We start from the raw sequence: 17,199 nt of genomic DNA on the forward strand, positions 1-17,199 counted from the left end.
ACTTGTTCCTCTGGTGGCCACATGTACACTTACTCCTCGACATGTCCTCAGTTGGCATTGCCGGAAGCACGCATGAATGTAGCGGCGTTAATTCATCTTTTTTTTTCTTTCTTACCTCCATGAAAAATGGAAGTATTGTTTTTGGTCTGTGTGTGTGTGTGTGTGTGTTTGTGTGTGTGTGTGTGCCTGTGTTTGCGCATGACCCATAGGCCAGGTTATAATGGATATGTTTGGTTCAGTCTGTCCCAGAGGGAGAAAGTCATTTATCACGTCTCCATCTGGTAGCTCTTGCTGTGTTTTTCGTTACATGACCTCCTTGACAGCTGGTGCTGCTTCCCTTGTACGATGAACAAAGACCTGTAGACACCATGGTGAATGAGAAGAGAACACAGTCACCATCACACAAGATCTAAATATTTCACGGAGGTCTGAGATTTCCGAATTCTTTGTTTTCAAGTGTTGTCATCACATTAAAATTTTGTCGCTATCTTGTTAATACCAGTAATATTATATCAGCAAATGTCGAGGATTGTATAGTATTTATATAACCATAAAATCATACCCAGGCGTCCTTAGTTTTAACTCTAATAATCGCTGTCGTTGGTGATTAAGTTCAGTATTCAAAACCCCACAAACTGATGATCTAAACGTACTCTTTTTGTGACCTAATTGGTTAATCAATTAATTAGATAATAGTATTAAGATTGGGTAGTTTTGTTTGTTTGTTTGTTTGTTTGTTTGTTTGTTTGAAACAACATTTATTCTCGAGAACGTCAAATCGGTCTGCACTAGTACTGCGACCGCTTTTCATTGAGGTCGAGAGGGAAGAGGTAAGGGTCATACAAAATATATAACGAAGATATAATTTCCTTTATAACGTCATTACTAAATCTATACACATACACATACATGGTACAAAATGCATACATGGGAGTGACGTAGGAAGGTAAGATGTCAATACAAGTTAGGTCGATGACATTATTAGTTTCTTCTTAGTATCTTGAATGTCAAGTCTTACTGATTTACATGCAAATTGAGAAGCTTAAGTAAGTTAGGCAGAAAATCAGTAATAAAGATGCCGTCTCCAACAACTAAGTGGGTGCAAACATTCATTCAGTTCTGTCTAGTCCTCTTAACGTTGGTTCACTCTTAGTGGAAGAATTCTTGACGGATAGAAAAAGTTAATCTATTGATATAAATGTAATACAAGAGCAATGGCCGTAGAGATTTTTTTTATGTTTACCGAATGAAAACATATTGTTTTTACTCAGTTTCCTCTTCGTCTTCTTTCGTTCCGAACACTGACCTCTGACCTGGTCAGCCAGACTGTCTCTCACCAATGATAACTGGTGTTGGGGTACATCATGTTGCAATTTTGTAGCAGGAGGGATTTAGACTGCTGTCACCATATATACCGGCCGACACACAGGATGCACATACGTTTACATACTGCGCAGTGCGATCCACATGCTGCAGTGATTGGTGGGAACCTGACGTTGTAAGATGACAGTCCCTACATGACAAAAGTCAGTTAACATTTTTTTAATCCTCCGTGTACTTAAGCAGTCTTTATAAACATATTGCCACGCGTAGATTTAAGACAGAGAATCCATTAACAACTTTGCTGTTCTTTTTTTCTCGGAAACAAGGAAGGTAGTGTCTTTTGGGGGCAATGAAGGCATCCAAAGCAATTTCAGGGCGGCAAAACAAATAAAACACTCTGGATGAAGAAATCTGTCTGATATTGACATTTACTGCCATTTCTTGGAGCACATTTTTTATCATAATGTCGTACTGGAAGCGTTTGAAAAACAAGCTACGTGAGGCGTCTCACCTATAATACAGCCTACGATACATAAAAATGCAACAGATATCAGTATGGTTTGGGGTATGTTAGGTTACAACTTACTACATTAAAAGAGTGACCATAACATTGATGTTACTCATTTGCCTTCCTGAATTTGCATTGGATGCATTTAGGGAAAGGGTTCGTTTTCGTCTACATCTGCTTGGGGTTGACAGCTCGGTCCTTCTGTGGGTTAATGAGTCTTGTCTGGTGATCTGGTCTGGTCTAGTCTGGATCAGACTGCATCAAACCAGTCCAGACCTGTCTGTCTGTCTGTCACGTATAACTCCACGTCAGGACTTCAGCTTCCAATGACCTCGCCCTTTTTATTTAGGAAGCCTTACCACATTTGTGGAAGGATTGACATAACAGGTGACTACCAGCTCTTCGAAATGTCAAACCTGAGACAAATATAGGTTTTAACCACTCACCAAGGACTACTAATCTTTTAATAGGCGTGGCTCTCCTTAAGTACGGGACCTCCGGTTTCACGTTTCTGAGAGGATAGCGAAGCATTCTGAAAAAGGCCTGTGTCGTAGATGAGAACGCGTGCAAGCGGGGATGACCACTTCAAAGAACCCTATCTTTAAAACCACATTGTGTGGGGTCGTGTGGCGTAGTGGCAGGGTTCTTGACTCGGAACCAAGAGGTCCCTGGTTCGAGTCCTGACATGCCACCGATCTTGTGCCTTTGGGAAATTTTACACGACTTTCCTCACTTCGTTCAGGTGAATAGAGTATTGTATTGTCCCCTGTGTTGGTGGTGGTATTAATATAAGTTGAAAAAAGTTGAGTGTGCCATCAACAAGTCTTGTGATTACATGTTGGACTATATTTCTAAAATACCACATTAAAGCTTGCGTAAAGAAGGCACACGCAACAAGTGAAGAAATGGAACATTTATGCATGCTTTAAGGTGTGCGTAAAAATGGAATTTGTGGGTGTAAATATTGGATTATTGGTTCATAAGAGGTATGGAAACTATACTTGGCCCAATTACTCAGGATTAGCTTTTATTCCCCGCCCACTTCAGTTCTATTGCCCAGGCATTAGCGTGTAGAATCAGTTGGAACAAGCTGATTCAAAGTGCACATAACTTTCTGGCAGTCCATAAGTTGCATAAAATAGTATAGATTCCTATTTAGATAAGGTTGTGGAGCTATAGACTCTCCTACAGGTCTACTGGAAGTTGGGCAGTGGGCTGTGTTTTAAGTTAATAAAAGTTGTTCGAACACAAGGGAGCTTCTACCAGTCACTACATAACGTGAGGATGTCGACGTGAAAATTCATCTTTTGTTTCGTTCCAACACAACTTTTGTTCCAACACAAAGGATTATTCTCACCTAGAGCTTTCGACAAGTCACTCTGGTCTTCCTCAGCAGACTGACCCGGTGTGGCTTGTCACGTGGCTTCTCTCGAGTGTGACGTCAACACTGAGTCAAAGCTTTACTATCTCGTTTACGGATACCCAGTGATCCAGTGTTGACGTCACATTTCAGGGAAGCCACGTGACAAGCCCCACTGGGTCAGTCTACTGAGGAAGACCAGAGTGACTGGTCGAAAGCTCCAGGTGAGAGAATTTTTGTGTTGGACCAAAAGTTTTAACTTTAAACTTTGTAACTACCAACACATGTGGGCAATCTTGGCCTTGAAAAGGTGCACTTATGTGCACCTGTTCCACCATGCCCTCCATGTATATTATGTATGTGGTCAATCGTAATAAATAAATAAATAAATAAAATAAATAAACACAGATGAACTTTCATGACGGGCAGTTAATCCACTGTGTCTAGTGCACAGGTGGCTATCACTCTGCTGACGGTGACCGACGTACTCACAGCTCGTTTCGAGTTGTGGGATCTTTTACTTGCTCAAAGTGTGTCTCTCCTTAAACACTGGACCTCTGGCTTTACGTCCCATCTGAGAGGACGTCTCTAGCCGTACCTAGGTACTCGTTTACGTCTGAGTCAAGGAAATGGGTTTCCCGAGGACACAACACGGGGTCGTGTGGCGTAGCGGCAGAGTGCTCGCCTCAGAACCAAGAGGTCCCGGGTTCGAGTCCTGACATGCCATCGATCTTGAGCCCTTGGGAAAGGCACTTTACACGACTTTCCTCACTTGGCTCAGTTGAAAATGAATATTGTATTGTCCCCTGTGTTAGTGGCAGCATTAATATAAGTTGAAAAAACTTGAGTGTGCCGTCACCACGTCTTGTGATTATGTTATAGAATATATATATATAAAAAGACACAACAATAGGGGCCTGTCGGGGATTCGAACCCAGAACCTTCAGATCCCATAGAGTCAACAACCCTAACCACAAGACCACCATCGCCACGCAGGCTTGGAGAGATCGTCAGTCGTGCGGACTGCCAGGCTGAAAACAGCCTTCCATTTCCTCGCCTTCCCTCTCTCTCTCTCGTGTCTCGAATCATCCCCCTCAGCGAACATAACAAGAGTGCGGGGGAGTGTTGCTGTGTTTTCACCTTTCTTGTGTTCTCCGAAGCGCATCAACTATCTCGCTGGCATTGCATTGCAGAAAATGCTAGAGGCACCGAACATCACCAGATCGGATGTAAGCTTCTAAGATAAGCCACTGGAGACAGAGGCACCGGATTCAGGCTGCAGTAATCTCGTCTGTAATCTTATGGTAGAAAACTGTCATAGGTGCTACAACTTCACATTAGCACATCTGAGTCAGTATTTCATACTTTGGGCTTTAAAAACTGCAGAAACAAGCCCCAAGATGAGTCCTTTATTTTCTGGGTGGTACCTTAAAAAGTAGCCCAGTGTCCTTCCAGTGACCATTTTCCGTCAGAATGTTGGGAATTTTTGCTCCATGAGGGACATGTGGTAGGTAGATACATGACTAGAATATTGGCTTTGAAAAATCGGGTTTCCAAGCCCTAAAAACTGCCGAGACGAGTCCTTTATTTTCTGGGTGGCACCCCAAATATCAGCCCAGGATTCTACCAGTACACGTTTTCTCACATATTTTAGTGATATGCATTGTGCCAACTTTATTTTAACTTAGTAAGTAGATATGTGACTGGAAAACATTGTCTTTCAAAAATCCTGTTTTTAAGCCCTTGAAACTACACTGGGTACCTTTAAAAATGAACGAATTCGAAAACAACGCTAGCGCACTTTTGCATATATATGTGTTGGCCTGTGCTCCAACCATTCGATAACATCAGAAAAGAAAGGGATTAAGATTATTCTTAGAGATGACTGGCTCGGAAACGTCAAAAGAGATCATCAGAGAATTAGATAGCATCATCAGAGTGCTACAATACGTCTGTATCTTGTGTAAGATTAGGAGTAACAAGTCCCCGTGCGTGGGTTGAATGGGTAGACAGAAAACTTGGCAGTGCCCAGTACTTTATGAACTATGTCGCATTAAAAAAAGGCATGCGGCCTGGCGCTATGCGTGTCTGAACATATCAAGATATGGAAAGCACGGAATGTACGTATGTTGAAGTGCCGGTTTCAAATACATGAAGAACATATTGAGCAGTTATTTTACACTAAGCTTTCATAGCCTTAAGGGCATTTGATGTAATTTTAGGGCTGTAAAATATTAGTAGCGCTTGAAATAGCCCCCAAACAGGCTACGTGAGGCGTCTCTTTATTTTGGGGTACCACCCATAAATATCTAAAACAAGCAACTGTTTTCCGTAAGCGATATCGCATCTTTGCCTCACAGATATCAGAATGCCATGGGATAGGATTAATTCAACTTAGTAGTATCTCACTACACTAAAAGATCGGCCAGAACATTGAAAAGTCAGTTTCGTCGCTCTGAAATTGCATTAGATATGCTTTTAGAGCAACTATTAAAATTGTGGAAACCAGGAGAGACCTCAGCCAAATATATTCCTCTACCCGGAATTTCTACTTGGTACTTTGCAACATGCGGTGGCATCGAGAACTCAACAGTTCAATAACCAAGGAATCCGCACGAAACTGAATAAATCAAAACCCATCGTCTCCTTAACCTCGTTGAATTCTTTTTGCATAATAGAAGCCGCGTGTCGTTTGGGGGGAAACTGCGAACAACTGTGTTGCCTTGGGGACTTCGGAGCTGAAGGGATGAACCGTTATATAGATGTAAGGGTGGCAAGTTGTTAAAGCCATCCAATGCAACTTTAGGGTGGCAAAATTAAATATGATTTGTCAAGTCCATTTGAGGGCGGCCAAAATGTATTTTTCACCGTCAATTTTCTTGCCATTCTTTAATGTAATAAGTTGAAACAATCCTATCCTATAACATACTGTGGGGTAAAATTGTGATGTTGATGACGGAAAATGATTACTTGTAGGCTGGTTCTAGCTAGTTGTGAGCGGAAACAGGATTCATCTCAATAGATTGAGTAGCAAATTTATGTACATAATGACATATGTCAACCTCTGTATGGCATACGTTAGATAAATTAAATAAGAAAAATTCTTCCAATGATTTTAAAAGCCTACCTTTTTACATAAATATGTACCCACGTTACAAATTGATAATTGCGTGTGCATTGTCGATAGAACGCTCTTTAGGTTGGATCAACTGTCATCATTCTAAGATTTCTTCTAAGTTTCTTCTATTTTTTCATCAACCTTGGTTTAGAGCTCAAGCTCTGATTTTTTTACAAATGAGCCAAGAAGAAACCTTAAGCACGTAACGCGCCCGCCCGTGCCTGGAGAGATGCAGACAATGATAGGATTGCGGTCTCTAGTGGCTTAACCCAACAGAAACAACTCGTGTGGGACAGATTTCCAAGAAGGTAAAAATGTACAGACATTAGAATTCTCCATTTGCAGAGAGATAAAGGCTTGGGTGCCGTATTCCAACACCTAAGTTAAAGTCATTTGTTTGTCGCCTTTCGTCACCTTTTGACATTTTGTGATCTCAAGCTGATTATCCTCCGCAAACTTGCCTATAATGCTCGGTGGACTGTAGTTTTAAATCACCCTCTTGTCATACGACCCCTGGGGAGTAAATTAGCAGCAGCACTTAAACAATACAAAAGCTACAAATCCCCCGGCTGATCCGACTGTGAAAAATAATTGATTCATGTTTGAAGGTTTCTCCACGGTGAAGTTTTTAACGGGCTTTACGATTTGAGCCAAACATGAAAGGGTTGAGCGTGTGGATATCAAAGGCGCACATTTCTCAACAGGTGCTGGAACTGTGCAGATTTCCGCCCTTCCTCTACACCTATTTGATGCCTGCTTGCTAGACTAAAGCATGCAAACGTCAGCGGTGTTGAAAAGCTTAAGTGAACGATGCTTTTGCTTTAAGATTGACCTTAAGTTTCCGTCGGTCAGTCTAAGAGGAACAGACGTTTTCTTTTCTTCTGACACTAAACTGTGCTCAACAGGATTTTCGGTAGTGACACGTAAGTCTAGGCATTGGTATCATCAAGGGATGGGTAAGATATTTTACCTCCTTTGCCTCACTTTGCGAATACAATGGCCTTTTCTGAGTGACTGGAGCTGCTATGGTAACGTTTGGTAAGTGATTTCGTACTTGACAGGCATTGAATAAAGATCGTAATTTCCATTTCTTGGAAAGGACAATTTCTTCCTTTAGCTTAGGCCACAGCAAGTATATGGATGACATCAGCGCGCGCATTAATTTTTGCCTGATAATGGAAAAAAATTGTTGTCCTCCGACAGTGGTCAACATGCCGAAAATGGGCAAAGATGTCTGTTGCCGTGTCGGAACATGGATAACAGATAAATATGAAGAGAGAAGACAAGAGCTCTGATTTATTGTTTTGTCTTTTACTTTCATGCAGTGAAGGCAGTGCATATGTGATGTTTCTGCTGAATCAAAACCAATGTTGTACAATGATTGAAAACTTTTATCTTTCAAAGTTGTTTCAGTGACAAATGAATGTTGTAATAGCTGGCACAATGTTGGTATCACTTCTTGTTTACTTGTATGATGCTGAAATTTTAAAATATAGGAGTCTTGTTTATTGGCCAGCTTTGTTTTTTTTCGCCCTATCGCATAAGATTTGGAGTCTGCGGAGGATGTCATCCATAAAATTTACTTGCTTACCTCACATCCGTGCGGCTGTTGCTCTTTTTTCTTTGTGTGGTCCATTTTGCAGTGGCGACGTGAGGAAAGTGTTTAAAGCGGAGTTGCATAAGACTTGGCAGGTAGTTGGGACTTCCCAGAAACAAGAATTCGGAGATCTCAGACCTCCATGGAATATTCTGTTAGTGTGTGATTGTGACTGTGTCCTCTTCTCATTTACCATGGTGTCTAAGTCTTTGTTCATCGTGCAAGGGAAACAACATCAGCTGTCAAGGAGGTCATGTATCGAAAAAAAAACACCTGTGAAAACAGCGAGCGCCACCGGATGTAGACGTGATTAATGACTTTCTCCCTCTGAGACAGACTGAACCAAACCATACCCATTACAACCTAACCTAAGGGCCATGCGGAAACACAGACACACTTACCAAAAGCAATACCTCCATTTTTCATGGAGGTAATTGGAACCACATTCCCTCAAAGTCTGAATGAGTAGAACCAGCTCTGCAACTATCTCCAATGTCATTCGACATGAATTTCACTTAAAGGTTGCAGCAGTCACTGAAGATTTATCCTCAACTGATTTGCGAAAGCATGACACGAAACAATTCAATTTCATGGAAACCTTGTCAAATTTTCAGTTGCGGTAACTTGACAATTAGGTGAATTTCCTTTACAATTATAGATGGCATATGTCGCGTTCTTGCCTACACAGCCAAAAGTTCTGAGCCTTTTTTTTTCTTTGCATAAGAGGCAAACGTTAAAGTAACGGCAACGTTTGGGTTGTTGAACTCTGATATATGTAAGTTCCATTTCCAGTTGTTTAAACAACCAGTCGGGATCTATTTGAATTCTCCATCAATTGCACTTATAAGCTGAAATAAGAAGAGACGTCTACCAACAATAGGCGTTAAGTGCATGGAAGGTGTCTAAGCTCGGGGCAATGTATATAGTACTAAGATGAAGGTACATATATTCCCTCTCTCGTGTGAGTCGGATTTACTATTTAAAGCTGCATTGTGTAACATATACAGAAAGGCAATTGTATGGTCATTTATTTACAAAGTAAGTTGAACCAAACATACTCCCTTGCAACAAAAGTTCCATTTAGGAAATGGAGGTATTGAAATATGACGCCTTGTGGGTGATTTTAAAAGAGGTAAAGACAGCTGTCAGCCATGGCACCACAAACTGAGTGCGCCTGGTGCGGGCTGTTTTGAATTCAGCGCCAACCATAATTGACAAAAAAATGCAGAAGAATTAATTGCACAAATATGTGGAAAAGTGGAAGTAAATCACAAAAGCACACAAAAGCACACAAAAAATAAAGAGACGCTTTGTGGTCTATTTTAAACGCCTCAAGTAGGAAATGATGCCGACATGTGTTAAGAAATGACATTCAATGTCAATATCAGACATGCTTTTCTCATCCAAAATATTTCTTGTTTTGCCGTCCTGAAATTGCATCAGGTGCCTTTAAGAAGACCCCGTTGACAACGGGACTTTCCTCTTGTAGCAAACGCGTCAACAGGACTTAGCGAGGTGATTTCAACGAAAGGCACTTTCCCTTCCCGATGTATTTACCTGCCTTTCAAACATTGTACTTTAATACATGCACGGCTAATCTGTTAATCTCGTCCTCAAGTCAAAAAGCCCTTACCCTAATCCCAGCCAAAGTTTCAGCACTAAGGACAGTCCCTTAAAAATGTAAGAGAACATCAAAAGATACCATATCTCACCACCCATACTTCAAAAACCATCCCCACTATACGCCCACCACACATATACGCGTTTTCCAAGAAATGATATAGCTGTATACGAGGACGCATTTAAACATTTGGAAACTCGTGGGCAATGCCAATGGTACGTATTGACGCCCACACCAATACCCTTCGGGACATGTACTTGGCTTTGATTTTTTTACGCCGATACCAAAATCCCGCTGCCGACAACAGCGGACTAAGAGAGAGTACTGGCACGCCCTGATTGGTTGTATCTTGTCTCTTCTATTCCGAAACTGACCAAAAGTCATCTAACCGCCTTTTTTCTATTCCAAAATGCAATCACAAGACGTGGTGACGGCACACTCAAGTTTTTTTTTCAACTCAAGTTAATGCCGCCACCAACACAGGGGACAATACAGTAATCACTTTCACCTGAGCGAAGTGAAGAAAGCCGTGTAAAGTGCCTTTCCCAAGGGCACAAGATCGGTGGCATGTCAGGACTCGAACCCGGGACCTCTTGGTTCCGAGCCGAGCACTCTGCCGCTACACCACGATACCCGACCAATCGCCAATTTTGCGCGAATAAAAGCATTGAAAATCCTCAGCAATAAGTGATTGACTGCTACCAATGAGTTGTGGTGAAACGCTAGTCGTCAATGATAATTAATTTTTCTGTTAGGGCCACTCTTCCTCGAGCGCTAGCAAGTATAAATTTACGAGGACCGCAAAGGCAGCAAACACAGTTGCAGGTTCCAGGTACTCTTTGTATTGTCTACGAGACCTAATGATGAATTATCTCCGTGTGGAACACTGACTTATAGATCGATAAACTGATTATTAATCTCATTCGCTTAGGTCAGCGATACAATGGGAAAGATAAGTGCAGCTAAACGGCTGTGAGCTATAATATGGCCCAACTGGACATTAGTTTTCCCCGTATGTCGTTTTAGAGGCTTTTTGTGATGTTGTAACTTCGCCTGCTGTTAAAGTCAACGCACATCTTTCTGAGCCAGGTCATCTGATAGCAAAGAAGTGCATGTGTTTGTCTTTACTCATCTAGATTTAGGAAACTTCGGTCTTGCTTCTGTAAGATCCTTCATACGAAAAAAATACATGAATAGATAGCAACCTTTTTTATGTATATATTCCAACATGTTATCACAAGACTTGGTGACGGCACAACCGACTTTTTTTCAACTTAATTGTATTAATACCGCCAACAACATAGAGGGCAATGCAATACTCATCTTCACCTGAGAGAAGTGAGGAAAGTCGTGCAAATTGTCTTTCCCAAGGGCACAAGATCGGTGGCATGTCAGGACTCGAACCCGGGACCTCTTGGTTCCGAGTCGAGCACCCCGCTGTTAAACCACAGGACCCCATACGACAAGCAAACTTTAATGACTGAATGATAAGAAGAAGAGATGTGTTTCCTACCTCGTTGTGCTAGAGATGCCAAAGCCAAAACGAATCTGCTTCTACGGTCATGCGCAGAGGGAGAAGGCCGGCCTCCTTTTTGTTTGTTCCCGTTCTTGTTGTTCCTGTTCCGGTTGCGATTCCGGTTTGGGTTGCGATTCCGGTTCCGGTTGGGATTCCGGTTCTTATTCCTACCCCTGTTTCTTGATCTTGCCCGGCCCTTACCCCTGTTCCGACCCTCTGCAAAAAAGAGAGACGGGCACAGAAAGAGAAGTCTTTTGAGAGAAATACAAAAAACGCGCTTTTGTAACCATAGTAAAAGCTAACACTGTTGCGACATAGTCATATTCCTACACCTTCACGGCCGATTTCACACCAATACTGTGCGATGACAAGGTTGATTCTAACAGATGATACAGAATTACGGCGCTCACGATGCTATCTATGTATACTTTCTTCTCCCAGTCACCGCCGGCAAATAGTTAATCGTGTTATTCCGTCCCCTTTATATCTTATTCATGAGAAGAAAACATCACGTCAAAACCGGAACAAAGATGACAAAACGGGCCCATCGGAAACCTCAACATCTAATAATCTACCTGCTGAATTTAGCCCAATAGACGGGTGGCTCTCGCGCGTAGGGGAAAAGCCTAACGGAAACATAACCGGCATGCGTTATTACCGAATCGTAACGCGTGCCATCTCCTATCTGTACCTAAAGTAAATAAGACGAATCTGCGTCATCACAACACTACTGAGATGGCAGTTCTGGATCTCAGCCCGATCTACTAGTATTCTATCACAAGTTTTGACGCTGTCGTGACACAGAGAGTAGCCTTCAATGCTGTTTGCAATTTTTGTGAGCATCCAGACATGTATGAATCCTGTACATGAGAACTGACAGTTTCATTCCATCGCATCACAAGTCATTTTGAATTGCGATATCAATATCACATATGTTAGTGCTACAACTAGATCAGGAAATATGATAAGTGGGTCATGCTAGAGAAGAGAGATGAGAGGCCTTACTCTGTTTGGGGGGTCGATATGGCCTTCGTCTGCCGGGCGTCCTTTCTGAAACCGCCTCTGGGTCCGCATCACCGCTGGACAGAATGTCATCTTGTCTCTTAAAAAGTTCGGATAGATCCGTCTCTGGTTCAAAAGGCAAGTCTAAGAGGACGGAGGGTTGTGTGGTAGGTACAGGCCGCAGTAGGGACAGCAGGTACCCCGTCGTGTCTTCCTCCTCTTCTTCTTGCGCCCTTTCCAGAATGAATTGCAGCGCCGACCGGGAGGGTACATAGTAGCAGTACGCATAGGACACCCAAGTCAGAACGATCAGCGTGGGGACGGCACCTCGGACGCCGTACATGGGGAGAGCTGCAAAAACACAATGACAAAGGGAAAACACAAAGTGACCACCATATGTGCCTCAACATAACATATTACCGTGCCCAGGGGCAGACAAGAGGACGTCGAAGTAAGCGATGCAAACGCGACATGACACACTGAGTCACCGACATTGTCACTCCTTTGTGTAATGAAATCATCGCGATAGGAAGGGCGCAAATGGCATTACAATCTGTTCTTTTGCTAGCGCTTGTCAATGAATAGCTGAGAAGGCGGGCTTTGGGGGGGGGGGACATTTACCCTGACGGGGGAAAATTTCTATTTTAATAGCGCATCATATAATCTCTTCCAGTCTACCTGTTATATGGAGTAATAATCCTGCCCGGCCCTCTATTCACGCAACAGCTAGTAGGCAAAGAGAGAAAGCATTAAAAAGAGATCGGCAGCCGGCTTATAACAGGCGGGGTGAAACATGTTGCTCGGACGGAAGGATACAGGCCTACCGTGGTGCTTGGCGGGACCGGGGTGTCGAGACCTTTCGCCAGGCAAAGACGTAGTGCTGCCTCGGTTGGCTCGCAGCTATCGATTGATCCGGAGAAAAGGTCTCGTGTCTTTTGTACAGTAAGGCACGAGGCTTCGTCCGTGGGCGTTGGAAATAAGCACTAGTAACAACGCTGAGATTCCCCGCCGGATGTCTCCGGTGTATTATAAAATAGGTCTCATTGCCAAAGTGCGCGGCGATGTTCGCGTCATGACAGGGTACCGCTAGCCAGCGCCTGTGCCGAAGGAAACTCTCCCGCTTAGAGGATAAGACCATTTAAAGCTAGAACAAAGTTGACAGGACGGTGCCGAGAAAAGAGAGTGGCGGGGGCATATAAACATTCAGGTGTCACGCCTAGACAGACTTACGTACGGATGTTGGCGGAAATTTCGGAGTTGCTCAATACGGGCCACAATCGCGGTAATTTGTTCATTTTGCGTGCCCATTGAGTCCATAATGCGTCATCTGATTATTAATTCATGTCCGTCCGCCGCCCGTGCAACAGCGAACCGCGGCAGTTGACGTCCCAACATCCCCGAGCTGATTTACAAGTTTTGCGTAGAGGGTATGCCTGAGCCAATAACGGCACCGCGCGCCCGTCTCAATACCTGCCTTAGAAACAAACGTCCTCCGGGACGGCACGTCACTCCTGCTTCTCTTCTATCTACGTCATCTCGTATACAAGGCTTCTTTTTGTCGGCATAGTCTTACAACAAAACAGTTTTTTTCAAAAGGCATGGCTGATAACTTCCTGGACTCGTGACGTAGAACAGATTCATCCAAGGTGAGAAATGACAAGAAAGACCCAACCCACCAAGAATTAGATCATAGAGATTATGACAGGAATCTAAAGATTACAATTATCGCTGCACAAAATCCATTCTTTAGACACACACCTTAAAGCATGTGTAAAGTCACCGTTTCTTTTCTTGTTTGTACCTTTACGAACAGTGATTCAGATACGAGTAGTGTACGGAAGAATGCAATAAGTGATAACGGCAGTAAAATAAATGAGAAACTACAGACCCCTTCCCCTCTCTCTCCCTCTCTCTCTCCCTCTCTCCCCCTCTCTCTCTCCCTCCCTCCCTCCCCCCTCTCTCTCTCCAGACACTGACCACGCCACATTGGCAAGACCGTTCCTTTTATTTCAGCATACTTGACATATATAGTTAGAGAAGCGGTCGGCATTCCTGCTGAAATCCGTCAGACGAGATTTGCTGCATGTATGTAATAGCAACCTCGACGTGCCGAATCGATGAAATCAGGACCTGGTGTGTGTGTGTGTGTGTGTGTGTGTGTGTGTGTGTGTGTGCAGCAAGTACTATTCATAGATAACGACTGAGATAACAGATGACCAGCCAGGAGTAATGTAATTTGTCTAAACGGTTTGATCTGGCCGCACGGAGTAGGTCTTTTTTTCGGGAGTCACGAAATCTAGGACTTGTCTTTGATAGATTACCGTTCGTAAGCTGTAAAAGGCGCTTAGCCTACTTATGCGTCAAACACTGGGAGCTAAGAATCGCCTGCTTCATGGTACGTGACAGTAGACAGACTGACTCGAACGATGTCGTACAAGCCTTTGGGACACATGTATTAAAGCTTAACGTACGGGCGGACCCTCCTGTCCTCTGACTCATCCAGAATTCAGACAAATACCTCATGTACAAAGTACAAAGCCAACAAGAGTTCGGAGATCTCAGACCTCCAGGAAACCATGATGTTAACGAGTCACGGCGTTTTAGGTGGGGTGGAAAGTCTGTCATGCAAAAGGGAAAACTACTCATGCAACGTCAAATACCGTTCTTTGTACAAGTGTCATAACACCAGCTGCCAGCTGTCAAGGAGGTCATAACGAAAAATACCTGTAAAAACAACGAGCCCTACCAGATGTACAAGTGTCACTCTGGGACAGACTGAACCCGACGATATCCACTATAAGCTAATCAAAAGGGTCATGCGGAAACACACACACACACACACACACACATACATACACACTGACATACCAAAAGCAATACCTCCATTTTTCATGGAGGTAAACATATAAACATGCCAAACATTTTCAGGACAGATCATCCAAGATACTGAAGATACTGTTCTTTCGAAAGGAAAAAATACATTAATTTGGATCGCTCACGTAACAAATAAACAAAAAAAAAAACGATCCACATCATCACAACAAGCACAAGGAAAAATAGATTTTATTCAACAGGTCAAAGATGTAAACAGTTGGAACCAGTAATACGTCATGTCTTTGTACAAAGCTGGAGCTACGCCTGTGGAGGAATGGAGATAATCCGTGGGGCATATTCCCTCCCCGTCAGCACTCCGTCAGTATAAACCCGAATAGATTCAGCCGGTTGCCAGACAAATTGCCGTCCACGGCTCTGCCCTAGTACAGAATACACCTGAATGGATCGGTATGCACCGCGCTGCTGCAGCTAGCCGGCTTGTTGGGGATGCATGTCAGAATAAAATGGGTTTTACCTTTTCAGGCGGGATTTTTTACGAGCGATGGAATGTGTGCGAATGCGTAAGTCCGTAAGAAGGATTGTACGTCTTCCTCATTGTGCGGTGGGTCTTGATGACAGAGGGACGGAGGAATCCTCCATTACTTGTAGCTCGATAATGCCTGAGAAGTGGATTTGTAAGAGTGTGCATTGTGGGCGGACTTAATCAGGAATCATTTAAGGCTGTCCAGAGGGGATTAGCTTTCATCAACTCGCGATAACTCGTAAATTATTTACGCCAAGGGCTTGCATGACGAAGGCGTTCCCACAACTCTGTTCAGTGCAAAGGATCACATCACATTTTTCTTTGCTCTGAAATATTCCCTGCCACGCTGAAGTAACATTGAACCTGTTGGAGTAGGTAATCAGCAGTGTCCGCCAAGTTTATGACTAACGAAACAAATAAAATTGTGTGCTGCACTTTACCAAATGGCAAGGATATTTCAGATTATAAAATCTAACAGGTGCTTTATCTGGTAACTAAAATATCAGGCCGTATGAACTGCTTCAATAACATAAGTCCTGTCTATTTGATGGTCGTATCTCCGTGGCACAAACATACCACTACTGACGGATAAATTTGGAGTTGAGTGGTTAGAAGTGATTATTTATCGCATCCATGTAGTTCTGAAATATGATACATTTGTCATGTGTAAAAGTAATTATCATGGTCTTTTATTGAAATTCTTTCTTGATAAAAAATGTGATAGCTCAGAGGTTCCAGGTGCACCACCTGCATAGGTGACAGTGGTTACAGGTGCACCACCTGCGTAGGTGACAGTGGTTACAGGTGCACCGCCTGCGTAGGTGACAGTGGTTACAGGTGCACCGCCTGCGTAGGTGACGGTGGATCCAGGTGCACCACCTGCGTAGTTTTCCTGGACGTGCCTGCCAGTGAAGCACAACAGCTGGTTTATACAAGCTCATTGTGCTGTGTTAGCATTTTTCATATATATATTTTATGGAAAAGTTGAAACCCTATAGAAAACTTAAAACAATTGCTAAGAAATAAGCAGCAACGTATTACTCAGTCAGTCATTTCATACAGTCTAATAAATCAAATTAATTGAGTTAAATCAGTCAGTGAGTCAGTAAGGACATTATTCAGATATCTTTTACCCATCCAAACTAGGCAATCATCCTCCTGTCCACGCCCCAGAGGCCAATTAGCCATGAATCACTGTAGAAATCAGAACTGGCCATGTCCACTCTGGTGAACATCTGAATAAACCTGACATGATCTTGTGGTTAGGGTTGTTGACTCAGAATCCGAAGGTCATGGGTTCGAATCCCTGGCAGACTCCATTGTTGTGTCCTTGGGAAAGGCACTTTACACCTATTTCCTCTCTTGACCCAGGTGTAAATGAGTACCTAACTTCGGTTGGGGACGTTCTCTCTGGAGGTCCCATGTTCAATTAATAGGAGCTACCCCTTGATCCAGTTTAAGATTATACATAATATACTAAGTCTAGTACCTAAATTTCCCCAATGCCACTTGCAATGGAGTAGGGTTGATTAAACTTACTTTGTAAAGATATGACCAGAAAATTCACTTGTGTGTTGCTATGCCTACATTATGTAAGGCTACATTATGTTGCAATTTTATAGCAGGAGGGATTTAGACTCCTGCCTGGCCATATATGTGTTTGACTAAGAATTAAAAGAGACCATATGCGAAGGTAAACATTATGCATTTGCTTTGCAGATGTTACCTTTCTAGGTTAACGTCGAGTTTTACGCCAACCAGGATCACCTTCAAAAGATCCAGACATGGCGGACAGC

The 17,199-nt window shown here is 43.0% G+C and overlaps 1 protein-coding gene across 1 annotated transcript in view; it reads right to left on the reverse strand.

Annotated features, from left to right (window-relative positions):
• The window catches only part of LOC109466127 (translation initiation factor IF-2-like), a 35,009-nt gene extending 22,008 nt beyond the window's left edge, over nucleotides 1–13,001 (reverse strand). The window contains exons 1-3 of the mRNA XM_019763766.1: nucleotides 12,870–13,001; nucleotides 12,049–12,396; nucleotides 11,041–11,259 (exon numbers count right to left, since the gene is read on the reverse strand). Of these exons, the coding sequence (XP_019619325.1) occupies nucleotides 11,041–11,259; nucleotides 12,049–12,388 (559 nt within the window). The 5' untranslated portion in view covers nucleotides 12,389–12,396; nucleotides 12,870–13,001. The remainder of the gene's footprint in view (nucleotides 1–11,040; nucleotides 11,260–12,048; nucleotides 12,397–12,869) is intronic.
• Nucleotides 13,002–17,199: the final 4,198 nt, after the last annotated feature.

The sequence above is a fragment of the Branchiostoma belcheri genome, unplaced genomic scaffold (genome assembly GCF_001625305.1).
Source record: "Branchiostoma belcheri isolate BF01 breed outbred unplaced genomic scaffold, Haploidv18h27 scaffold16, whole genome shotgun sequence".
NCBI classification, from domain to species: domain Eukaryota; kingdom Metazoa; phylum Chordata; class Leptocardii; order Amphioxiformes; family Branchiostomatidae; genus Branchiostoma; species Branchiostoma belcheri.